The following is a 26,631-nucleotide window of genomic DNA, read 5'->3' as shown; positions in this document are numbered from 1 at the left end:
GGTGCCAGTGGAGCTGGTTTCTGGCGAGAGCTCTCCTCCTGGCTTGCAGACGGCCGCCTTCCCACTGCTTGCCACACACTCGGTGTCTCCTCCTCTTCTCATAAGGGAGTCAGTCCTAAGGATTAGGATCCCACCCGTATTACCTGTTGTTGTTCAGCCACTAAGCTGTGTCCGACTCTTTGAGACCCCATGAACTGGAGCACGCCAGACTTATTACCCGGTTTAACCCTAAGGACCTCCTTCAAGGCACTACCTCCAAATTCGGTTACGGCTTTAACATATGCATGGGGTGGGGAGCAGCACAATCAGTTCATAACACCTCTCTGTCCTGAGAAACACAGACTCCGGACATCTTCCAGGTGACTCTGCACTGCCCCACAGCTCATCCTCCACGCAGGAGCTGCGCTCATCACACCTCACATTAGCATTGTCAAAGAGCAAGCTTTTTCTGACTAGATAATGATTATTTGGAGGTTGCAGGCAACCTTCACTCATCTGTGCCCACCACCCCATTCATTCATCTGACTCATGCATTCACTCTGTCGTCCACCAACTAGAAGCCAGGCCCTGTGTCAGCCCTGGGATTTCAGTGGTGCCCAGGATACAGTGACAACTGCATCCTAACAAGGCCAACCTGCCCACTTCTCCCTCCCACTCTACTCCCTAACCCCAGGCCGTCTCACAGCTCTCACCTCCTGTCCCAAACCCAGCCTGGGCAGGGGTTTCTTAACACCTTCCCGCTCAGAGGAAACAGATGGTGTTAATCCAATGGGACAGCCAACTGTTTCTAGGCAAGGGATCGCAAAGCTGTGTGTTACCTCCCAGAAAATAAAACTATGCATACCCCAACAAGGAAAATAAATGTGTGCTTGTAAGACTTGTACAAGCAGTCCCTTTTGCCCACAAAACAGGTTTGCTTCCACGAAGCATTTCTATTAGAAAACAGAGAGGAACTGCTTCTTGATGTTCTCGGAGAGGGAGAAGGTGGGCTTTGCTTACCTCACCAAATCTCCCTTCACTGAAGTAGAGAACCATGAAACTCACAGCCACCATCGTTCTCCCAGGAGGGGCAAAGGAGGGGAAACCTCAGTAGACACAACAGTGGGACCCCCACCAACCAGGGCTACCTGGGAACCGCGGAGGTGACAGCTGGATCCTATTTAACTTGGTACATGAGAGGGATGTTGTTGTTGCTAAATCTCTAAGTCATGTCCAACTCTTTGTGACCCCATGGACTGTGGCCCACCAGGCTCCTCTGTTCATGGGATTTCCCAGGCAAAAATACTGGAGTGGGTTGCTATTTCCTTCTCCAGGGGATCTTGCTGACCCAGGGATAGAACCTGTATCTCTTGCATTGGCAGGTGAATTCTTTACCACTGAGCCACCTGGGAAGCCTCATGAGAGGGATAGGCAGGGATTAAAGATGTATTACAAAGGGCAGTGGGAGCCTTTTCACTCTTCTTTTTCTTAGTGGCCTGAAATTCCTATATCAAGGCAAATAAAACATCTAGGTACAATGGATAAACAACAAAGATATAGTATAAAGCACAGGGAACTATATTCTATATCTGTAGTAATCTACAATGGAAAATGGGCTTCCTTGGTGGCTCAATCGGTAAACAGTCTGCCTGCTATGCAGGAGACTGCCTGCAATGCAGGAGATCTGGGTTTGATCCCTGGGTTGAGAAGATCCCCTGGAGAAGGAATTGGCAATCCACTCCAGTATTCTTGCCTGGGGAAATCCCAAGGACAGAGGAGTCTGGAGGGTTACGGTCCATGGGATCGCAAAAATTGGACACGACTTAGCAACTAAACCACCACCATAATGGAAAAGAATCTGAAAAAGAATAGATATTTATGTATAATGGGATCACTTTGCTGAACACTGGAAACACTGTAAATCAACTGTACACCAATACCTCAATTAAAAACAGAAACCATCCAAGTACAACGCAAGTGTGTGCTTGGGGTCAGACCCTAATTTGGGCCAAATACCCCAATTACTCCAACGCCCTCCTTCCCTTCCCGTGTTCCCTTCCACAGTACCAAGTGGCCTTAACTGAAAAAGCTGGAACTATTTTAATTTTTTAATCACACACACAAAAATGCTTGCCAGAGTGGCCTTTGTAAAATCTAAACCTGATATCATTCCCCAGCACAGTGCGCAGTTCGCTCCCTGCCCTCAGATCAAGGCCATGGTCCTTGCAAATTGGATTCTGATGGCCTCTTTGGCCCCACCATGATACACTTATGGCCTCACCACGCTTAATTTCTTTCTGTTCCTCAAAGCCTTTGCTTCTCTCTTCCTGGCCTTTGCACATTCCAAGCCACTGTTTACTCTGGTCATCCTTCCCAACTGTCTGCTTGGCCAAATCCTCCTCCTCCTGGCCTCTGGTTCAGTGCCCTTGAAGTCCCCTGAGTTGCATTAGTTGCTCCTCCCCGGGGTGCCTAACCCCCCCAACCCACATGCTACCCTCATCCTGTAATAGCTGCCCCACCCCCACACCACCCTTGGCTGTAAGCTTCACGCAGACCTGGGCCTCTACCACATTCACACTTCATCCTCAGAACCTTCTCAAAGGCAGCACCCAGGCAGAGCTCAGGGGGTGCTGCATGAACGAAATGGTCCAGTGAGAGGTGGGCCCCTCAACCCCTCGGTGCCCACCCTCCCCACCCAGTCCCAGAGGCCAGGGCCTGTATCTTGTCCATTTCTGCATGGCCAGGCACATAGCGGATGCTCAAGAATGTCTGCTGCACCAAGGGGAGTGGGTATGGAGGAGGAAGAGAAAACTCAGCTTTGGATAGATGCTCAGATCTCTACTTCTGTCTGCCAGCTGTCCACACACCCACATACCTGCACACCACCCCAGTCTCCTCAACGGAGACCCACACACATCACGAGTGCCACTGGCTGGGAGGTGTCCTGTCCCCTTTAATTAAAAGTCAGACCGGCAGCCTCCTCCCTGCTCATTCCTCTCTCTCCAGGTCATTTCTGAAGATTGAGAATCAGCAGGACAGCTGAGAGGGAGGTGGAGTGGATGTGGAGAAATTGCTGGGTTTGTATCTCTGCCTTACAACCCTCCTCCCACATAAAACAACTTTCCTGTGGGTGACTAGGCCCAGAGATGGCAGTGCCAGGGGCCTGGGGGCTGAGGGCCGGGCCAGGACTGTCCCTTGTTGCTGTTTTCATTTCCTCAAGTCTCCTTTCCTTTTCCACTCCTTCCTCACAGGCCCAATTTTAGGGGATCCCCTTCCTTCCTCCTCAGGTGGGTAAGGCAAAGTGCCTGGCCTGGGGCCACTACCCACAGTTACAGAGGCAGGAGGGTCACTGAAGGTCCTGCGAGCCACATCAACAAGAAGCTCCTGATCTGAACCCTGGGGTGGGATTGAAGGTAGAGAAAGGCTGCTAGCAAAGACCCCTTTCTCCTTCAAGCTGAGCTTTGGAGAAGGAAATGGTAACCCACTCCAGTATTCTTGCCTGGAAAATCCCGTGGATGGAGAAGTCTGGTAGGCTACAGTCCATGGGGTCGCAAAGAGTTGGACACGACTGAGCGACTTCACTCACTCACTCCTCCAAAGAGGAAGGTGGGGGCTTACTGTGTTAGAGGAGCTTGTCACCTGGCATGAAGCAAAGCTGGTATGTACTTGGCTAAGTCCACTTCTGGGCAGACTGTGTTGAAAAGCATCCCAGAGGCACAAACCAAGCACAGTGGCAAAACAGGACTGGGAGAGAGGCAGACATTCCAGGAAGGCCTCCTGGAGGAGGTGGCATTTGAGTCAGGCCTCCAAGGGGAAGGGTAACCTCCACATTTTAGAAAGATTTGCAAAGCAAACAGCACTTAAACCACTGGAATTGTGTGTGTGTGTGTGTGTGTGTGTGTGTGTGTGTATTTTAGATGAAAGGTATTTGTTTGTGGGGGAAGGGAAGCCCCTGGCCCGTAATGGGGCTGTAGGATCATGTGTGAGTATATTTTATCCCTGCAGCACTGGGAGGAATTATGGACCACACCACAGGGGGCTGGGCAGCTCCTTCAGAGGCTGCTTCCATCACCTCTCCTCAGCCCAGATCCTTTCTGGAGAGGCCCCTGCCAAGCAGCAGGGACAGCAGCAATCCACGCAGAGAGGTGGGAGGGGGACCCTTGAGCCAGTCTCCAAGGATGCAGTTCATTAGGACGCATCCTCTGTTGCCATGGTGATCCCCAGCCCACAGAGCCAGGCTAATAGTTCCTGAATTCACTCAGGCCTCGAGCACAATTAGACAAGATGGATTTTCGAGTTGGAGCATAATGAGACCCGGACGTCCGGAAAGCATATGGCAGCCTCCCAGGGGACAGCGGAGCCCCGGGAGAGCACACTCCTGTCACAAGGCCACCAGGCCATTGCCTCTCGTGGGCAGGAGGTCTGGGAGGCATTGGGGAGCACTTCCCTTCCTTTAGAATTCTTCAAGGACAGCACAGCCTCTGTCTGAGCAGCACTGGGCGATGCGAGAAAGGAAAAATAAGCTTTCCATATCTGTCCCCAGCCCTTCAGGGGACAGGTTTGGGAGGCTTTATTCTGCATCCTCTGATAAGTTTGCCAACAAACACATCTCACATGGCTGCAGCTGTGCTGTATGCACAGAATAGATCCTCGTATCCATGCAAAAACATAGAAAAATCATTCAAAATTCTCTACTGGAACATACACGGGGCCAGGCACAAGACACACATCATGGGGTCTGGGGCACCGCATGCTACTCCCCACTCAGGGCACAGGGCTTACCCTCTGGCAGGGGAGACGGGGTGTGTTCAGCGAGAACCATTTCAACACAGCAGTGACATGAGAAGGATGGAGTCTGGAGTGAGGAGAGATCAGAGAAGGCTTCCTGGAGTAGGTGACATTTTGGCTGGGCCTTGAAAGCAGGGATCAAGAGATCTTTTGAGTAGAGACAGAGCAGAAAAGCACAAGTTGAGTTTGGGGCAGCTAGCAGACCAGCGTGGCTGGAGGGCAGGGTCAGGGCAGAGGGAAGCTAAAGAAGACTGCTACTCAGGTTGATAGGACCCCACTCCACGCTCCCCTAATCCAGGGAAGCCCCAGACCCTCTTTGGGCCTGAACCCAGGACAGGCTCCCAGCGAGGCAGCCCAGGTTTCATCCCTATCAGTTTTCCTCTAGCAGCATCACCCGTCCAGGCCATCAGAAGTTTTGGTCAGCATCAAAACTCTTTTCTGACAAGTCTCCTGCACAAACCCCTCAGTGTTCTAAACACAGACCAGCCCCTTGGTGCCCAGCAGAGACAGGGGAAGGGAGGGGGAGAGTTACGGTCTGCTGTAGGTTCAGAAGTAGGGAGGACGGACTTGGGGAAGGAAGACAGCTGCAGAGAGGGGCAACCCGGGCATGGCCGGCTCCGGGGAGGGATGTTTACCAGGGGCTTTCCCTCTAGGGTACCAAGCTCCCCGGGATTCTTGAAGGTTCAGGCTTTTTAGAAGGCAGGGATACAACTCTCCTGGATTACCACCTTTGGATCCATTTTTTTCCCAGGAGGTTGCTATTAGCAAAAATCACTGACCCTGTATGACAGAGAAGCAGAGATGGCAAAGCGTCCTGTTGATTCTGTCTCCTCCAACTCGCTTCCAATCTCTCTGGCCAGGAACCCAGCTCAGTTCCCCAATTCCGGCTGGCTGCCACCCTTCTTCTCCCAGGGCTGCCCACAAAGCCCAAGGCACTGAGCTTCAGCCTCTGAGAGATCTGATTTTCTAAATCCGAAAATGCTGTCTGAGCCAAGTCTGGGGAACAAGCGAGATGGTCTGGTTGAGGGGGGCTGAACCTGGGACACAGAACTGCTGACCAAAGCAGCCTCCTCCTGGGTTTCTCAGGCACCCCTGCTCCCCCACTGCCTTCCGCCTCTCAGGCGTCTCCAGGGACTCAACAACCTCCAGAACCTCACCTCAAGTCCTGTCTCCCCTCCAGCCCTCACTGTTCCACTTGGCCAGCTCAGGCCTTTTGCTTGGACCATCACAATGGCCCCCCAAGGGTCTGCTGCCCTTGAGCCCACAGAAACCACTGGGCCCCCGGGGGAGGAGCAGGGACAGAGTCAGAGCTGGGACAGAATGTCTGCCCGTGCCCCCCTCTGGCCTGGGTCACCTCAGTGACTCCGGAGAGGCCTCTGTGTTCCATAGCAACGAAAGGGCTTTTTGTTTGGTCCTTTTCTTTAAATGGGACGGAAACAATTCAGGGAGAAGCTATTGGTAAAATGGAATGCTTCTGAGGGACTAAAGAGCCAGGCAGAGGCATGGGCTCTGGGCTGCATGAAGGATGGGACAGAATCTTTGCTCTGTCTTGGTTTACAAGTGTGTGATCTTGGGCATATTACTTAACCCCTCTGAGCTTCAGTATCCTCATCCACAAAATGGACATAACAGTAGCACCTACACCGCACCCCCATCCCTGTGCCTCATGGAGTGTTGAAAGGATGATATAATATGCACATAAAACAGCACAGTCCCTGGATCATGGCTGGCACTGAGCAAGCATCTCTTCTTAGTATTTTGTTACTGGTGAACGCAGTCCTACAGCATCTCCCTTGCCACTCAAACCTGGGCCAGCCCAGAACAGACATGCCCAGCAGCCAGCAAAGCATCAGTACCGCGTCCCTCGGTCGTTTCTCCTTGACCTGGGAAGGCAGGGCCTCTTAATTGCTCTTTGGTTTTACTCAATTTGAAGTGAGCTGGACACCAATTCCCTGCAGGAAAAAATAAATATGCTTCTGCTCAAAATACTAATGAGGCTGGAGGCGAGGTGAGGCTGGCAGGGGAGGGTGGCCCCTGAGCACTTCCGCCAAGTCCTGCTGGCCCCTCGGGAGGATGAGGCCCAGTTTGGAGCACCCTCGAGAGGTCAGGAGCAATGGGAAGCTCTGGTTTCACTTCACAAGCCCCAGATCAAGGCTAAGCTGGCTCAGGTGACCCAGGGAAGGGGTGTGAGAAGCCCACCGTGGTGATGCCCATGGATTTGTGATCCAGCACTTCTCTAGGGGCGCTTTAGGAATACCCTGGCTGTCTTCCTCTCCTCATAACCAGCCCCCAAGGCCTGGAGATTCTTCTTCCTGTTCCCACTGTCTCTGCTCCGGTTCAGACCCTCACCATTGCCATCAGCCTTTCCCTCTCCTGCCTGTCCTCCCCTGAGTGGGCATTCAGTCAGTCAGTCAACAAACAATAGTGAGCAGGAAGCCCGTGCCAGCCTGAGGGAGGCAGGAGGACTCGGGGGGACCCAGGCCCAGCTTCGCCCTCCTTTCTGACCTCCCCCCTCACACGCCTCCAGACAAAAGCCTCATAGCTACGCCTTGAGTGGAGGATAGCCCCTCCTCAGAGCCTTTGAGGTGCTTAGTCTCTCAGTCGTGTCCATCTCTTTGAGACCTCATGGACTGTAGCCTGCCAGGCTCTTCTGTCCGTAGGGATTTTCCAGGCAAGAATACAGGAGTGGGTTGTATGCCCTCCTCCAGGGAATCTTCCCAATCCAAGGATCAAACCCAGGTCTCCCGCATTGCAGACGGATTCTTTACCATCTGAGCCACCAGGAAGCCCCCCAGAGCCTAGGAACTCTCTGTTCTCTCAGCCAGAAAGATCTTCCCAGATTCCACACGGCTCCTCCTCCTCTCCTTCCACTCTGGGCCCCCATGTCACCGTTTCAGAGCTGCTCCGCCTAAAGCAGTCCCTCCCATCGCTCTGCCCCCTGACCCCACTGCATTTTTCCTCACAGCATTTACTACCACCTGACATCTTAATATTTATGTATTTGTGTTCTGTCCTGTGTCCCCGCCCTCCAGGGCCAGTCCCCTGAGGGCAGGGACTTTTTTCTGTTTTGTTCACCTATGTGGATGTGTCCCACCATCTAGAACAGTGGCTGGCACAGTACGTGCTTAATGGATGTTTACTGTTGTGGAATCGAAGGACTCGATCACGTCTCTTTCCCATGTACAACTCATGCACAACTCACCACGGCATCCAGCTTTGCCCCCCCTCCCCACCTTCCCAGCTCCTGACCATCCACACTCCAACCTCCCTGGACAACCTCTGGAAGCTCTAGAACATCTCGGGAGTGACCTTGTCTTGTTTTTAACTCAAGCTCTGCTTCCCCTCCTCCACCCTTTCCCAAATCTTACTCAACCTCCAAAGTCAGACTCAAAACACCACCTCCCCTCGGAAGCCTCGTCCAGTCTCCCAGGGCTCTGTGGCTTTCAGGACCTGCTTTCAGCACTGCCCCAAACACTCCTTCAGTGTCTGTGTCTGTCTCGCAGGCAGAAGTCAACTTCCTTAAAGGCTGGGGAGATGGGTCCTTTCTGTGCATCCCCAGCCCACACGGTGCCTGGTATGAGCAGGTGCTTAGTGGATGGTCATTTGCATTAAGATTCAGATTGTTCTAATGATAAAAACTGTTATTAACTACTATCTCTTTACAAGGTCCACCATGGGAGACAGAACAACAAGCCAGCCCCAGAGCTGAGAACAGAAGCCCAGCCTCAGGGGCCAAACTAAGGGCAGGAATCCAGGTTCCCTGAGTGTGGACAGCAGATAATCTGAGGCCAGCCACGAGGCTCGGGCACGCAGCCACAGACTTCCACATCTGAAGACAAGGCTGGTCCCACTGTCAGGGGGAATTGCTGCCTGCAACTCCCAGGGGATGTAAACCGGACACCCCCGTCCCTTTCCTGGGAGGAAATCCTGCCAGCATTCTCAGGGACGTGGGACAGCAGGGCTGAGCTGAAGGAGGAAGGGGGGCAGGGCCGTAGGATGGGCCTGGGTCCTAGAGCCCTCCCGCCAGCCTGACCCCATCCACAGCTGAGGCTACCAACCGCACTCAGTCCTGCTCCTGGCCAGTTCTCTGGCCCGGAACACTGGATAGCTGGGACTTTTGCAGAGCACAGTGCTCCCTACACCCCTTTCTACCTCTCCATTGCTTCAGAGCAAGCCCACTCCACAGCTCATCTGACTCTCCAAACACTACCAAGGGCCAAATAGGATTGATACCCCCAGAGAGGTTAAGCAAATTGCATAAGGTCACACAGCATGTTGAGGCAAAGCCCAGAATAAAAACTAGGCTGAGATTTCAGCTGTTATTTGGAGTCACCAGGAAAGCAAGTGCTGAAGGGCTTTACTGGGCTGGAGGCAGGAAATTGAGAGGGCTTCATCACCTCCAGAAATCCTACCCCACTTTCTTCTGCAAGTACACAGTCTGGCTTCAAACCCAAAGAAATTCCATCTCTGCTCACTGACTCTCAGACTCGGGAAGCGGCCTATTCCCTGTGACTTCTTCCTTGGAGGATGCATTAAATAAACAGAGACCCTTTCTCATTTTTCTCCATAAATATTTCAGGAGACTTAAGAGACAAACAGATCTGTGTTTGATCTGCTGGCCACTCAGAAATGGGGGCTCCTCTATCCCAGGCAGGACCGTCAAACTGTCCCCAGGGATTACAGTGTCCACCAGGCCATGGGAAAGACAAGATGGTGGGGACAGCCACCTTCTTACAGGGGCTCTTCACCTGGGTCAGGGAACCTGCTGGGAGCTGGAGAGCAGAGCCCAGTTTTTACCAGAAACACCCCTCCCCTCACTGCCTGCCATTCCTTTGCTCAGAATCTGTTGTTTTGGGGGACACTTCAATCACTGCTGCCCAAGACCACATCACAGGGCACATGGGGTTCCACACAGACAGGCACCACCTACGGGGAAGGGGATGCAAAGCCTCTCAGAACAGGTGAACCGCAGTCAGGCTGGAGACCTCGGCAACTTAGCAGGCCAGTTTCCCCTTAAGACTTCCCCAAACAGTCCTTTTGTTTATTGATTCAAATGCTCATGGAGTACATTATTCTTGGGCCCGGAACATTCAGCGGCTCCCCAGTGCTGACAGGATTCTGACTTCTCGGGCTGTCATTTCCTGCGCTTCCCAGTTTCGCCCCATCCCAGCCTCCCGACCACCTCTCCCTTCCCAAGTCACACTCCGCACTCCAGTTAACCTGGCTCCTCCTCTCCCCCAGGAGTCCTTCCCTTTCCTAAACGCTGTTCTGTCCATGCCTTCTCTTCTCTCTCATTGTCTTCTCTTGCCCTTCTCAGGGTGGTGCACGGGCCACCTCCTCCGTGAAGCCCTTCTGAATCAGCCCACACCACAGTGATCCCGCCCCTCCCAGGCGCTCCTTCCTGGTTCGCCGCCCACACTGCCTCCCCGGGGACAGCTCCTGTGACATGCTCACGTGTGAGGGCTTATCATTTCAATTCAGTTACAAGTGTCTATAGAGCCAGGCTCTAGCTTCTGTTTCACCCAGGGGTCTGAGGGTGAGAGCTGAATCTGGATAGGTCTCCTCCAGCAGGACACTCGGCTCTGAAGAAATCTTGATGCCCAGACCCTAGCTCCCAGAGAATCTGATTCTGTTGTTCTGGGGGTGGGGGAGTAGGGAGGACCAACTACATAATTTGGTCCTCTTGATGAAAAATTATAAAGAATTTTAAGACAGGATCAGCAGAACATTAAATCAGGCATTGCACAGGTCACACACCTGTTGATACTGACCCTGAGGAAAAGCATATAAACCTCCCCAGGAGATCTGCAGCCAGCATGGAGAATCACCGCTAACGACAACGAGGAGCCACTGAAGGTTCTGCACCTCTGGGTCCCAAGACAGTACATGCATCTGTGTGTCCTCCACCTCTGCAAACCTGGGCTGCCTGGGGCCCGAGCAAATATTTGTAGAGTGAATGAATAAATGAATGGATGGAGAGAGATGGAGCTTGAACCAGAAAGCTGAGAAAGGATCTTTTTTCCATTAAAAAGTAAATGTATTAAATATTAATGCTTTATTATTAATAAATAGAATATTTTATATAATAAAACCAAGCATTAATATTTTAACATTCACATATTTAAATATATCCAACATGCCTATAGTACGAAAATCTGAAGCGTTCAGCTTGAAAATTTTTTACACATTCACCTAACCACCATTTCAGAAGGTTCTCTTGTGCCCTATCCCAGTTAATTCTACTCCTCATCCCCAACCAGCTCAGCACTCAAAACTAGACAGAATTTTCATCAAAGAAGGACTCTCTTGGACTTTCCTGGTGGTACAGTGGTTAAGACTCTGCGCTTCCAATGCCAGCGGCACAGGTTCAGTCTGTGGTCAGGGAACTAAAATCCTATATGCAACGTACAGTGGCCAAAAAAAAAAAGAAGGGCTCTCTGGCAGAAGCAGCACAGGGGAGGGTGTACTAAAGAGACAAGGAAGAGGCTGACTCATAAAATTCCCTTCATTGTGTGCCGAGGACTGATATTCATACCAAATGGGAGGGGGCAGGCACAAAGGCTCAGATAGGCTGAGCGACTTGCTCAGAGGCACAGTGCAAGCTGGTGGCAGAGCTGAGACTCCAACTCTGGTCCTCAACTTCTGAATTTCATAAACATGCCACAACCCCTGGCAGTCTGGAGTGGGGTGTGTGTGTGCTGGAGAACACAGCTCGGGAGGAGACTCTGGCTGCAGGGTCTGGGAAAGCTGGGGAAGGCAGGCTGAGCAGCCACAGGGCCTAGTTCTGGGCATAAGCTCACCGGTAGGCTCACTCTTGCACCTGGATTTGCACCAGGTGACACTCCCCTAAGCTAGTTTGGGAAAACTGAGTCCCAACCAGAGGGGCTCGACCCAAGGTCATACAGTGTCAGAGCTGGGGCTTAATTAAGCAAGGGGCTCCAAAATCGCATTTCAGGGGTCTGTTCACCAGGCCAAAAGCACATCTTCCTAGAAACAGGCCTTGGGCCCCTCTGCTCCACCACCCTCACCCCATCTTCTCAAGCTCAGATCCAACCTCTCTGGCACCCCTAGGTGGATGGGAAAGGCCAGTACCCTACAGTGGTCCTAGCCAGGGGCATCTCCCTGGGGAAGAGAGGGGCACGTGTGGTACTCACCCAGGTATAAGGAGATGCCAGCAGGAACTCTGGGCTGGGGGCCTGGAACTTTCACTCCTACCTCATGACATGTGAGCTTTGTGAATCTCCAATCGCTGCAATGCCTCCGGGGCAACGTGAGTTGGGTGGGACCATCTGAAGTGCAAGTCGAACCTTGTCACTCCCCTGCTTAAAACCCTCTGGGGACTCCTAGCACCCTCAGGATGAAGCTCACCCTCCTTGGCTGGGCAGCTCTGCTCCCCTGGCTCCTCCCCGCCTCCCAGTCTGTTTATCACCAGCCGTCCTACCCTTTCCCACCCAGCAGCATCCAACTCTCGTCTTTCTTGCAATGAGCCAAGCCCGCAGCTCTCTTCAAGCCTTTGTTCACATCTGGAATGCCTTCCCCTCCTCTTCACCTGCCTCTGCTTAACTCATCCTTGATGACTGAGATGAGATGTCTTCCTCCAGCAGCCTTCCTTGGCCGCCTCTCCATCCCCATGGCTTCAGAGGTGTGTGCACACATCTCCGCTCCCCCCACACCAGCCTCTGTCCCCTTATCTCTGCATCCATGTGTCCTGCCGAGCCACCATCTCCTCCAAGAGACTGACCTCCGGAAGGGGCAGCCTGAGTTTTCTCCTGTGAGCTCAGCTGCTGGCATTTGGCCCCAGTACACGGGTGCTCAGCAAAGGCTTCCTGAGTGGACCCAAGGCCTCATTCTACCTGCATTAAGGGTGACGGGTGGGGAGCGTGGTCAGTGGTCAAGGGAGCAGGAAAGCCAGGGTGGAGAGGTGCACAGAATAAGGCTGGTCATCCTCTCCACTCCTGTTCCCTGGGCAAAACTGGTTCGTGGTAATCAGCTCTCCGCCGCCTTGCCTTCCCCCTCAGGAACCACTCCTGAGTCTTTCTTTAAAATGTATTTATTTACCTTTGGCCATGCTGGGTCTCTGTTGCTGCACAGGGGCTTTCTCTCTTGCAGTGAGAGGGGGCTACTCTTCATTGCGGTGCCCGGGCTTCTCATCGCAGTGGCTTCTCTTGTTGCAGAGCCTGGGCTCTAGAGCACAGGCTCAGTAGCTACGGCGCACAGACTTAGTTTCCCGACGGCATGTGCAATCTTCCCAGACCAGGGATCAAACCCGTGTCCCTGGCATTGGCAGGCGAACTCTTTTAACTACGGGACCACCAGGGAAGTCCTCTCCTGAGCCTTATTACTTAGGGTCTTGCTATCAGCAAGCTAAGGCATTACCCTTCCCAGGGGAAGTTCTATTTTAATAACATCTCAAAGGCCCAGAGGCACTGAGTTCTACAGAGGTTTCTGGGCATGGTGATTGGGAGGGTCTTCTTTAAAAAGCAACCACACAGCAAGATCAGCTTCTGTGTGCCCACGGGGCTCTGTAATCAGACGTATGTTCACATCCCAGCTTCCACGCTGTGTGCACCAGCATGACCGCCCCCTCTCTGAGGCTCAACTTCCCCTCCTGTAAGGTGGGGATAGGAGGAGAGTGGGCAGGAACGGGAGGTAAAGGATGGGCACTGGCCGGCATGAGCGGAAGGCTCAGCAGAGCGGCGTCACTCCTGCTGCTCTTCTATAGCAAAGGCCCGCAGAGCTCGCAGCTCCCTCGGCCAGCCCCGGCACTCTGGCCCTCTGGGGCCTGCAGAGGGGCGGCTTTGTTTGTGGCTCCTGAGCCCCCCTTCTCCTTCCCTCCACCCACTCTCCCTTCCTCCTTCTCTCCCTCCCTCCAAGTGAGAGTTCCAGGGAAAACTTTGTCTGGAGACTTCTCAAGCCAGTGATAAGGTCTGGCCAGAGGAAAGCTCTTAGCAACCCAGACTCCCAACCCAGAGGCCCTTCTAATGGTTTCAGAGAAACAAAGGAGAGAAAGATTGCCTGCAGCCCTGTGTGCCAGGAGGGCCGGCTTCCAGGAGGCAGAGTGGGGTTCTTGGGCCGCTGTGCAGCCAAAGGTGGCGGCCTGGCAGGAGGGACACATGGGCCACCAGATCCGGGTAATTACAGCCCCACAGCCCAGCAGCAGGAGCCTCAGAAGTCGCTTCTTCTGCAACGGCCATGAGTAGGCCCTAGGGCCAGCCACTCCTGGTTGGTTACTTGGGAAGCCAAGCTTTTCCATTCAGGTGCCCCTTGCCAGCTAGGCTAAGCTCGCAAAGTCTCCTTTCTGGAATTTTCCCCCATGCCCACTTTTCAATCAGTCCTTGGCCTGATTTCTAGTAGAAGCCTAGAAAAACCCACTGAACTGAAGCTCATCCAACCTGAGCCTGCAACTAATTGGAGGGAGTCCTAATTCTAGCTCAGTCACTTGTGCCCCTTTGGGAAAACCTTCTGGGGCCTCAATTTTCTCCTCTGTAATGGAGGAGTCCATTACATCTCTTTAGGTTTCCTTCCAGCTCTAGCAGTGCATGGATCTATAGGAGTAAAGATTTAGCCCAGCAGCAGCAACCAGGGAACTGTCTAGGATTGTTTCAAATTCTGCCCATCTTGTACCTTTCCACCAGGTACCCCAAAATCTATATCACACCTTTTCTAATGTGCATAGATAGCCCTTGGATGAGCACTGTGAAAGGTACTAAAAAGAATCAAGTGTAATCCCTGGTTTCAGCAAGCTCACAATTAATGAGTCAAGGTTCATCTCCCTAAAACAATCAGCAAACAACATAACATGTTAAGCTTTTATTTGTGTCTGGTGTAGAGGAGACTGGGTGCTACAGGAGCTCCTAGGACAGAGAAATGAACACGGTTGTAGACCCTGGTAGCTCAGACGGTAAAGAATTTGCCTGCAATGTAGGAAGCCTGGGTTCAATCCCTGGGCCAGGAAGATCCCCTGGAGAAGGAAATGGCAACCCACTCTAGTATTCTTGCCTGGGAAATCCCATGGACAGAGATGCCTGGCAGGCTACATTTCATGGGGTTGCTACAAGTCGGACACGACTGAGAGACTTGCACTTGGAGACCCTGAAAAGGCCAGTTTAACAGGACAACTCAGGTCCTGAAAGAAACGCAATGCGCAACAATTTTAGTTTGTCCTCTGATATAATAGTGACTAAGGCAGGAAGGTAGACCCCTGGCTTTAGAGGACAGATCTGTGATAATAAAAAGTTATCAGATGGCCCTTCAGATACACAGATATACAGAAATCCCCTTTCCCAGAATTCCAAATTTCTCAGAATCCCAAATTTCCCCAAGCATTCCTGCAAACTGATCTTTCACCTGAAAGTCGGCAGGGCAGGCAGCAACAGTATTATCTTCCTTAAGTTAAAGGAAAAAAACCCCAGGAATTAAATCCTTTTGTTCCCACCCACCAACACTTTTCTTTTTAGCTGTTCCATGTCTTAGAAACTCTGCCAGATCATAAAGCTGTTAGTTCTGAAATCACACCTAAGGTGCTTAAACTGTCTGGTGTAAATGCTTCATGCTACTAGAACATACTCCTTTCCCTAAACCCAAAAGAAAAGCAACCTGAGCCACGAGGAAATAAGGATGCGCCTAGAGCCAAGGCCAAGGTCACATGCCACTGGGGATGAGATGGGGTCTCTCTGCCCAGAGACCCAGGCAGGACTGTGTTCTGGAACCCAACCTCCCCTGCCTTCCACAGAGAGCTCAGACCTACGGGGAGCCAGGATGATACAGATCAAGGTACGGATGCTATTTGGCTGACTTTTCAAATGAAAGCAGGACACCCAATTTTTACAGCCAGATTATTTGTCCCAAGCATATCAAAACAGCCAAAAAAGAAAGAACAGGAAGAGAGAAAAACAATTTTTTATCTGTACCCAACTAGCCTGATGAAGTGAAAACAGAGGCTGTTTGGAAGAAATGAACTTGGCTCTTTCATACCAGCAGAGTATGAACCAATTCTTTCTAAACTGTATTTATTTATTTTTATTTATCTATTTGGCTGAGCTAGGTCTTAGTTGCGGCATGTGTGATCTTCCATCTTCATTGCGGCATGCGGGACCTTTGGTTGCAGCATGTGGGATCTAGTTTCCTGACCAGGGGTTGAACCCAAGCCTCCTGAACTGGGAGCACAGCGTCTTAGCCACTGGACCAGCAGGGAAGTCTTTGAATGAAATCTGAAGCCAGGACAGCAGGGGAGAAGTGGGTTATCTATTGGAAGGAACTGCCAAACTCTGAAGGCCACGAAACGCTGGTAATGCAGGGAACAGGAGAGAGATCGGATCAGACTGACAATAAACAAACCCACACATGACACCTATGAGAGCCTCACTCACACATTCCAGCGTCCTAGTGAGGTTTCAAAGACGAGAAAACAGAGGCTCAGAGATGTTGAGGGACTGGTCCAAGGTCACACAGTAAGGAAAGGAGGCAAGGGCAAGGCCTGGGTCTTCTGCCTTCAGGCCCCCTGCTCTGGCCCCATGTTTTGGGGTCATTCCAGCCTGATTGAGGGGCAAAACAGAAGCCTAGGAGGCAGGCTCAACCCTTCCCCAGCTTTGGGACCCTTGTAAATTACCTCCCTGCCCTCTGTGGGCCTGTTTCTGCTACTATAGAAATGGAAATGATAATAGCACAGAGCTCAGAGGTAGTCAGGAAGATTAAATGAGTAAATACATATGAAACACTTTTCATGTGCCTGGTATAAACTAAACACCCTAGAAGGGTTAGCTACTTCTGTTGTTTATTTCACTGTCAGTTCCTTGAAAGCAGGGACTTACCAACTGGTGAAAGGCTAGGAACAGCCTAATAATAAATTCATATTTATTAAGATTAGTAGTCATTCTCATATTCCTAGAAAGTATGAAGTTCATGGAGGCAGAGGCCTGGACCAGATGACCTCAGATGGCTTGGGAGTTAAACCCTGAGCATGGGGGCTTCTTCCCAGGGATTAGCATGAGCACCACCCAGAGGCAACCTCCCCATATTCCCATCTCTGGGCAGCCAGAGTCTCCCACCCTGTCACCATCTGTCTCACTCGGGGGCAAATTTAAGCCTGTGGCGAATGTCACCTTCTCCGAGCTCAGGCAGGGCAGAAACCAAAATGCAGACACTCAATAGACTTCGAACATTAAAAATTCTGGATCTGTCCCGACGGATTTACTTTAAAGACCAATGCCCAACCCAGATAATTAGAAAGATTTAAAGAACAAAGTGGTCATAATCAGGTCCAGTAAAAATGTAAGGTGGAAATTTTTCTGCCAGAGCAAAGTTATCTTTTGAAAAAATAAATGACCCCTCCCCAGAGCTGCCAGCCAGCCAGGAGGGGCACTACCCTCCCACAGGCAGCCTGGGGGGGCCCCTGGGAGGGCAGCAGAGGGCTGGGCAATTGCACGTGGCACTTCCACACCCCTCAGGTCAGTTCAAGAAGTTGCCCAGGGAGGGACTTTCCCGACAGTCCAATGATTCGGGCTCTGTGCTTCCAATGCAAGGGGCGCGAGGTCGCTCCCTGGTCCCCTGCAAGCCATGTGGTGCAGGAACAAAAGAAAAAGAAGTGGGATAAGGCATCTTCAAGCCGCAGGGAGGAAGAAGGAGAGCATCAAGGTTAGGAAGCCTGAGTATCTATTCCGCTTCATGGGTGACTTTTTGCAGCTTATTTAGCCTCTCTGTGCCTGTTTCCTCATCTGTAAAGTGGAAATAATGACAGTGATCTCTACCATGAAGTCTCTCTGATGATTCAATGAGCTGGGCTGAGCCCTCACCCATGCCTGGCATGCAGGAAGCGACCCTGGAGAGCTGTTTCTGACTCCAGGCATCTGCCCTTACTGTTCCCTCTGCCGGTTATCTCTCCCCCGCTCCCCATGTATGTCACCTGCCACCTCCTACTCAGCCTACGTGATTCAGCTAACAGCCCCTCCTGAGCCCCCTGACTAGGTCAGGCCCACTGTTACTATTCCCAGAGTTCCCTGCTCATTTCATAACACCCCAGGACACTCATTGTCAGCATTTGTTTAATTTTCTGTCTGCCTGACGTTAATAGCTGACAACAACTGCCAGGCATGTGGTAAATGCTTCACACAGATCAGCTCTTTTAATCTTTGTAATAATCCTTTTAAGTACTACTATTATCAATCCCAATTAATGGATGGGGAAGCAGATGTTCAGAGAGGTTAGGCAACTTGCCCAAGAACACACAGCAAGTAAATAAAACAGTGCCATCTGGCTGACTCTAAAGCTGGCACTCTTAGGCACCCCCTGGGCATCAAAAGCCATCTCAAGAGAAGGCTGCTTCTGGTAAGGGCTGCAGGCCTGAATCACAGACTTGTTGTCCCTACGCAAAGCTAGCTTCATAGAAATGGAGAAGGCTCTGTCTCCGTTTCGCCACTGGGCTGGCTGCCCTACCAATAAGCAGCCCTATCTAATGCCAGTCACCACATCCAAGATGTCCTTCTTCCCCAGCAGCCTTCCCCCAATCAAGCACATGGTTCCCAGCTCCAGCAAAGGCCACAGGGAAGTTTGACACAGCCACAAGCGTCCCCTCAAGGCAAGCACACCTCCACGGCAGAGCCACAGACACACAGACGGGAGCCCTATGCTTTGGGGGTAGAAGGTGCAGAATATGATGGAGCCCCAGTAGGAGAGGCCTGGAAGTTACAGGAATGTGTGCTCTGGAGTGAGACAGCCCAGGTACAGATCCCTGCTCCCCCACCCACTAAACCTGCAATCTTGAACAATTCACTTATTCTCATTGAGCCTCAATTTCCTCATCTGAAAAATGGGATCATCCAATAATAGACTCAATCTCATGGTGTAGAGTCAGTGTGATCATGCCTGCCCAAAGCTGCTTAATAACTGGTATTCTTGTCATGATGGTGATTGTGTCTTCACGTGTTCCAGACTATTATGTGATTGAATCGAGAAGGTTCTAGCTCAAAGTCAGAAGATCCAGGTGTGCATCCGGGCTCTGACCCACATAAGCTCTGTGACTTAGGGTGTGGTCTCTTTCCTCATAGACTCTGTTTATTCATCGGTAAATAGCCTCCCACCATGGGACGGGCAAAGCAATGCACAGCATTAACCCATGCTTGTATTCTGTAAACAGGACAGCTCTGAGGAAACCTGGGCACCTCCCATCACTGTGTTAATTAATTGGAAGGAGGGTGCCAGCCAGAAACCAATTACCAAGTCCCTCCAGGGGCCTCTGCAGGGGGCAGGGAGGAAGGAGAGGGGAAGATTGGTGACAGCTCCACCCCATCCCCCCCCAACCCGCCACCCTACTTGTGTCTCCTTCGCAGCTGGTCCCACACTCCAGGCCCACAAAGGAGAGGCTCATTCTAAACAGCGTCTTTTCATGTGGAAACCACTAGATTTGCATCTGTCCTTCCCTGGCCAGGCCTGCTCCCTGCCAGCTGCTCTGAGCTTCCCAGGCTGCAGGCAGCTCGGGCTGGGACCTGTGGGGTCCACGGGCAGGGAAAGGAAGGGAACTGAACGAGCTGAGCAGGAGGAGAGGGAAGGAGAGGGGGCTGGGCACAGAGGGAATTTGCACATTCCCTCATCTCCTGGACACCAGACAAATCCTGTGGCCGGCACATCCAAATCAGAATCTGGGCCTTCCCGGTGCCAGCAGCCAGCGGCGGCTGAGGCCATGTCTGCTCCAGGCTGGCCAACCTGGGAGAGAAGTGGAAAAACTCACTCCATGGCTGGGCTGCCAGGGCCTGACGCTGCCAGGCCGCTGGTCCGTCCAGCGTCCACACACGCAAACCAACCGAGCCTGTGTCGGTGCTGACTCCACAGGCCTGGCTGGCTGTGGGATGATTCTGGGGGCCCTGGGGAGCCTCACAACCCTGCCCTGATGCCTCTGGGTGCTGCCATGGGTGCCAAGGCGGCAACACCCTCAGCCACGAGAACACAGGGCCTCTGGGCACACTCAGGAAAAGCTTTTCTAGAGAGAGAGGGAGAGACTGCAAGGAAGGGAAGAGCCTGCATTTACTAAGCGGGCACTAAGGGCGTGCAGTCAAGCCCCAGCTTGTGTCCCCTGGACCTTGAGGCTCCTAACCCAGGTCTCTATGATACCTCCTTATACACCCATTTCTTCAAAGATCCTGGACAGCAGGGGCTGCAGCTATATACTCTCTGAGCACAGTGCCTAACAGGGCTTGGCCCAGAGCAGGAGCTCAGAGCGCTGGACGAATGAGTAAATGTTACCTAGGTTCCTTCTGCATGAGGATGCCAGTGATCTGCAAAAAGAATTGCAAGGAAGGAGGCAGTATAGTGAGAGTGTGAGGTGTACAGAAGGCAGAATCCCCACCCCATCCCACCCCAAGAGTCTGGGAGCTGGGTCTATGCTGGTGAAACGGGGCAGGACCCAGTGGTCCTTGCTTGCCCCTCACGTCCTCTGCCTGCCTTTTGTCCGTGGAAAAACTTCAAAGAATAAGTTTAACCAGCGAAGTGAGAATATGCAGAAACAAAGGAAAACAGCCAAAGGAGACCAAATAATAATAGTTTAGATATTAAGCATAGTCAAGGACCTGTAGTTCCTTCTCAGGAGCTATCGATAATATTCTGAGCCATAGCCTGTGAATCGTCTTATGGATACGGAAACTCCCACCAGGTGGAGAAGTTAATTACATGAGGACCACACTGTAGCCAGGACATAAGCTGCCACAGTTCCAAAAACCGGCCTCAAGGAAATGGGAACAAACTGACCCTGGAACTGAAGACTCACTGTACTTAAAACAATCAGGATGACGCTGGTCAGACCACCAATGACTAACTTCAAGATGACTATCAGAGCCGACTGTGCTGTTTCTATTTGCAGCCCCCTCCTTCAGCCTATAAAAGCTCTACCCCACTGGGTGTTGGGGATGGGGGAAGTCAGCCTTTGGACAGGCATTCACCCTATCCACCCACCCCCACGCCACCAGTTGCCAGCATCCAAAATAAAGCAAACTTTCCTTTCCACCAACCTGGCCTCTTTAATGGCTATTAAGCAGTGAGCAGCCAGATCCCACTTTCAGTTACACTGGTACCTCTCGGCCTTTTAACTGAGTTTCTCGCATCTCTTCTTGTGGTAAGAGTCAGACAGGAAAAAGGTGCTGGGAAGTGGGATGTTGGGGCTCCAGCATCCTACATGAACTAGATGCAGGTCAGTGAGTTGAAGCAGAAGGGCTTGTAATCCCCTCTTCCCCATCCTGACCCTGGGCTCCCTTCACCTGGACCCAAAAAAGAAAGAGGCTGTCCAGCAGAAGGAAACCCAGACGCTAGCAGCCCAGGCTGGGGCAACGCAGTGGGGGTAAAACACCCACCCCCACTAGGGTGGCCTGAAGTCCCCCTCACTGGGCAGCTGGGCAGAAAGAGCACTGACCAGCCGTCAGGAGAACCCAAGTTTCAGCTCTCTAGTGTCACTTGCTGAGTGACTTTAAGGAAACCACAGTTCTGCTCCGTGGGCCTCAGTTCCCTCATTTGTCAAGGGAGAGAACGCGATGATGTAACTGCTCATATATTCTGTTCTCCTGGAAGGCTCTCTACAGGGGCCTAGAGATATGGTGCTGTATTGTTCAGTTGCTAAGTCGTTTCCGACTCTTTGCGACCCCATGGACTGCAGTACACCAGGCTTCCCTGTCCACTATCTCCTGGAGCTTGCTCAAACTCATTTCCAGTGAGTTGGTGATGCCATCCAACCATCTCATCCTCTGTCACCCTCTTCCCCTTCGGCCTTCAATCTTTCCCAGCAGAAGCCAGGGGCTCCAACCAGTGAGCTGAGCTCTGCGAGGGTGGGACAGGAGAGGGAAGGCGAACTTGCAGGTCTGGGGGCCAGAGCGCAGCTGACAATCCTGCTCGTGGACTTGGAATCTACCGCTCAGCACTGGCATCCGGGGTCCTCTCTTTGCCCACATTCCTTCCCCTAAGTCTTTCTGAGGGACAGTAGGCACTCCTGCTGCTCAGGGCACTTTGTTCGTGGACCACTGGCTCCCTGAGCCAGCCTAGGGAACCTGGAAAGCGCTAAGCTCAGTGGCACCTAGCTTAACAAGGCCACCTAGCCACTAGAAGCCACCACCTTCCTTACCCAGAAGTCCCAAGTCTGGTCACATCACAGATAAAAGCCAGGAAAGCACTCCAAAGGACCTCTGAGCAACGAGAAGGAGGTTATAGGGGCCAACATAGAGCTCCAAGACTTTTCTTATAGCCCATTGACTCAAACTCTACACACAATTCTAATATATTTTGTTCTGTTTTTCCAGCTGAGGGCAGTCTAGAAACAAGATATTTAGAAGCCAAGAAGGACTGCTATATGCTATGCCAGGTATATGACTGAAATGGAACAGGGACAGAAAAATGCTAAAAACCAGGCACAAGGACTCAAAGAATAAAATCATCTGGAATAAAACTGTCTTGTTCCCAGGAGGGCCGCCTTCACTGTCACCCCTGACCTGCCCTGTGGAAGGATACTGGACCACAAGTAGGAGGAGGCTGGGCCTTGACCTCCTGTGGACATCTGCAGGGGGGAAACTGCATCTGGTCCTTCCCTCTGCTTTCTCTTCTTTTCTCTCCCTTTCTTCTCCTTAGTACATAAAGAGCTGAAGCTGTCCCAAAGCCCAGCAGAAGGTGGAACTAATTCTGCATTTCACAGATGGGAAAACAGAGGCCTAGAGATGGAAGTGACTGGTCCAAGGTCACACAGCCTGTTAGTGGCTTATTTAGGACTAGAGGGCAGGCCTTCAGACTCCCAGAGCACTCTGGTTCCTTCTCAAATTCAGAGAGGAGCCTTTACCAACAGGCTTTCAGGCCTGCCCCACCCCCCCACCAGGCCCCTCCCCTGCAGGCCTCCTGCTCCTCCAGCCCTCCCCACTGGAAAACCAGCAGTCTGTGAAGGGCTAGCAAGGGAAGAGGAGACAGGGTTAAGGTGGGGATTTTATTTAATCCTCTGAGCCAGCTTAAACTGATGCCACATTTGTTAGAAGAGCCAGACACAGAGGGATTTGATGGGGGATGGTGGGGGGAAGGGGGCACATTAGTGAATAATCACTGGATACCAAGAGGCCGGTCCTGCCAGTGGGTTGAAAAGACAGGTAATTCACCTTCATGGACTCCCCACCCCAGGGCCCAGGTCTCCAAGTAGTGGCCCTCTACCACTGGAATCATCCAGGCTCCAAGGTGCAGGGTAATGGAAAGATCACAGGCTAGAGATTGAAACAGGCCTGAGGGCAAACCCCAGCTCAGCTACTTACTGTGTGACCTCAGGCAAGTTACTCTACCTCTCTGAGCATCAGTTTCTTCCTCCATTAAAGGGAGCCTGAATACACCTTCCTTGCAGGTCTCCTGGGAAGGCTGCCTGAGCTCACATACATAAAGAGACACAGCGGAGACAATGAATCAAATCTCTGCTATTATTACAAATTTCTCATCTGTTATCTCTAATCCAGGTCCATCCATTACTCTTTTACTCTAACCTGCTTACCTCTTTGACATTAACATTGTTATTGACAGTAATCCTTCCCAGATAAATAGCATTTCTATCATTTCAAAACAGGAAGCATCCTGCCCTCTGTGGGTCGCAGCAGCCCTGCCAGCCACAGCCAGAGCTAAGGTACCCCATCAGCCCCCAAGTTCATCTTCCCACAATGTTTCCAAGTTCCAATTCTGGAATTGAGCCCAAAGACCCCGAATGAACATGCTGTCTTATAGCAGATCTTGGGGGGCATCAGATGGAGCTAGAACCACTTCTCCCATTGCTCCCAGGCTGACCCACCATCTGGTCTGCTGCTGTGACCACAAACAAGCTGCCCTTCCCACTTTGACCTCCAACTCTCTAATTATGAGAGCCAGGTGGGCAGCTGGTGGAGTCTGGCCTTGGGTACATGGCTCATCAAACCCAAGACCAAGGCCAGGCTGTGATCTCCTTACCCTGACTGAGCTCTCTGAAAAGTGTGGGTTCACACCCTTGATCTTACTGGTTCTTAATAATTGCTGGTCACCAACCCCAGCGTTCATATTATCTTTCCTATGCTCACACTCCAGGGCCAAAGCAGGAGGGCCCAGCCAAGGTCACCCAGGGGGGTCGGGACAGAGCTGCAGTGAATGGTGAATGGCAGGTCTCCTAAACCCTGGGCACTTTCCACTTTCCCAGGTCAGCTCTCCACTTAACTCTTTCTTTCCCGCAGCAACTAGGCGCCCAAAATGTCTCCTGTAAATCTCGGCCCCTAAGATGAGGTCCAAGAACTCTCCCGCAACATGAGAGCTGCCAGAATGAGCGCCGCCCCTCCTTACCCCGCCACAGCTCTTCCCCATATCTTCAAGTTGGCCACTCCAGAATCTTTCCCAACCCTGGCAGCAACTCCCGGGACCGAGTAGCGCCCACAGACTGCTTTTGGAGTCAGGCCCGAGTTCCTGGGGTGGACAGCAGAGCCCGGCAGGTGGGGTGGGCCTTCACCTCTGCGGGCCTCCTCAGGGCGGCAAGTCCATTCCCACACCCACTGCCCAGCGCCGGTCCGTGCCAGCGACACTCCCCGCGGTGCGCTCCAACGAGGAGGGGGGCACACCACTGAACCGCCCGACACTGTTCTCCTGGGGTTAAAAATGCAGCATCCTAAACAAGGGTTAAAAATGCAGTCCTGGGGTTGAGCCTGCGAGAGGGATCCTGCCCAAACGACAGCTACTGCCAAAGCGGCATCCTCCCACTTTCCTCCGCAGTCCTGGGGGCCGAGGGACTCGAACGACTGCGGGAGCAAGAGAGGCACACCTTCCGGACACAGTGCCCCCTCCTCACGCCCACACCCCCGCGCCCCCCGCAGCCCTGGCCGGGGAGGCTTCCAGCGCCGGCGGGTCCCGGAAGCGGCGGGCCAGGGGCGCCTACCTTTGTGACAGTCATGCAGAAACTCCGGGGCGGTGCGGGGCCGCGGGCGCGGCGTGCGGGGGCGGCGGCCGGGGTCCGCCCGGGGGCTCCGGGCGGCGGCAGGAAGGGGGTCCGGAGCGGCTCCGCGCGCTCCCCGCGCCCCGCGGGAGGCTCAGCCGAGCCTGGGGGCCGCGCTCCGGGCGGGCAGCGCGCAGGGACCGCTCGTCAGCGCTCGCCCGCCGCTCGTCGCTGATGTCAGCCCCGAATGTGCATTTATAATAGATGAGCCTCCTTCGCCGCAGGAAGGCGAGGCAGGAAGAAAGGGAGCGAGGGAGAGGGCCCGGGCTGGGGGGCGGGGGGAGGAAGAGGGGCCGGGAACTCGCTACAAAGGAGGAGGCGGAAGGAGGAGGAAACGCACGCCCGCCCGCCAGCCGCCGTGCCCCGCGCCTCCGGGATCGGTCGCGGCCGCGGGGCACAGCGGCTCGCCAAGTCCGGGGCCGGCGCCCAGGCCCGCGGCCTTAACCCCTTCAGGCCCGCGGCCGCCTGGCGGCCGGGCGAGGCTGGGTCCTGGCACCTGCCAGCTAGTGTGGGGGGTGGGCGGCGACCCGGGCTCTCCGTGCCCTGTTGGCCCCGGGCCTTTGGCGAAGTCACACGCTAGGTGGCCGAGGCGCCGCGCTGGCCGAAACGACCGCCAGGCTCGCCCCCTGGAGGTTCGCAGAGTCGGCCGGCGGGCCGGGAGGGCCGAGCGGCGGGCCGAGAGGGGCGTGGCAGCCGCCCGCCGGGACTCAGCCTGCACCCCTGCCTCGCGCAGACCCCGGCACCGGGGGGCGCAGGATGAGGCGGCGCCAGCACCCGTTTCAGTCTCGTTCCCGCAGCGAGAAGGTGGCCCAGGGGCGCTCGTAGCCAATTTTACAGAGGAGGAAACTGAGGGTCAGGATCGGAAGTGACTGAGACAACTGGCGTGCAGCCGGGCTGGCGCTTCTCTGGGAGCCCGCTCTTTCCACGTCGCCGCGAGCTCTGAGCTCCGCACCGAAGCCCGGGTTATGACAGCTGCGTTCTAGAGACAGGACGAGCCCTGCCGCAGGTGTGCTCGGGCGACCCTCGGGCTTAGCGCTACCCTGGGGGAACACAGGCGCGGCCTCTGTGGTGAACTAGTCCTGACCTGGGCCCCTCCCTCCATGCTCTGGAGCTGCTTCGGGAACTCGGGGTACAACCACCCGAGGGTGTCCCCGCAAGTCTCTGAAAGGAGTCCTCCTCCTAAGCACCTGGGCAGAACCGGTTTCGGCAGATCCCCAACTACTGAAACAGGAGGGGAGGGGTTAGCGGAGATGGAGGCGGAGGGATCTGCCACGCATCACGGCCTCCCCCTACGCCCGGAAGTGTTGGTTTTCTGCTCCCGGCGATTATACAATTCAATCAAGTAGGAGAAGTTGTCCACAATGATATGCGCACCTGCTCTGCAGAAGGCGCTGGAAGAACAGAGAGGAGATCGGATGCCTGCCTTCAACGAGCCCACTGTTCAGAGCAGCAATAGTCATCAGCAGCTGTAGAGCTCTTTATGGATCATCCTGCTACTTTTATTTACATTTTCGCCCGTGATCCCTAATGCAATAGTATGAGGAAGGAATTAACCATTCTCTGTTTGCTGTTGAGTGAACAGTCTCAGAGAGGGACGGGGACCTCCCCAAGATCACACAGTGACAAAGCCAACACTGAACAGAAGTCATTTTCAATTGAGCACAGCATTGTGCTTTGGAGCTGTGAATTCCAGGGCTACTCATACCTGCTGCCTTATTTGAGCTTCACACTTGGGAGGTAGCTGGACAGTTAGTAGTCCTGTTTTCAGCCACAAGGAGTTTAAATGCCTGACTCAGTCTCTTGTACCCAAGAGATGTCATGACACATGTGACATGATACATGATGTCACAAGCCTCAGGCATTTCATTTGTGCAGACTCTTCCTCAGTGTCTTCCCATGTTGGACCTCATGCTTTTGACCACATT

The 26,631-nt window shown here is 53.1% G+C and overlaps 1 protein-coding gene across 2 annotated transcripts in view; it reads right to left on the bottom strand.

The window, feature by feature from the left end:
* CORO2B (coronin 2B) overlaps nt 1-24,933 on the bottom strand; it is a 146,480-nt gene extending 121,547 nt beyond the window's left edge. Inside the window, exon 1 of one of the 2 annotated variants that reach the window (XM_043470900.1) lies at nt 24,650-24,933. Coding sequence is in view for 1 of the 2 variants with exons in the window: in XM_043470901.1 (XP_043326836.1) it covers nt 24,650-24,664 (15 nt within the window). In the remaining variant the exon portion in view is untranslated. The remainder of the gene's footprint in view (nt 1-24,649) is intronic. The other variant, XM_043470901.1, reaches the window with a different exon arrangement.
* Between the last annotated feature and the right edge of the window lie 1,698 nt (nt 24,934-26,631).

Source organism: Cervus canadensis, chromosome 6, assembly GCF_019320065.1.
Source record: "Cervus canadensis isolate Bull #8, Minnesota chromosome 6, ASM1932006v1, whole genome shotgun sequence".
Taxonomy (NCBI): domain Eukaryota; kingdom Metazoa; phylum Chordata; class Mammalia; order Artiodactyla; family Cervidae; genus Cervus; species Cervus canadensis.
This window is presented reverse-complemented; position numbering and strand designations above follow the sequence as displayed.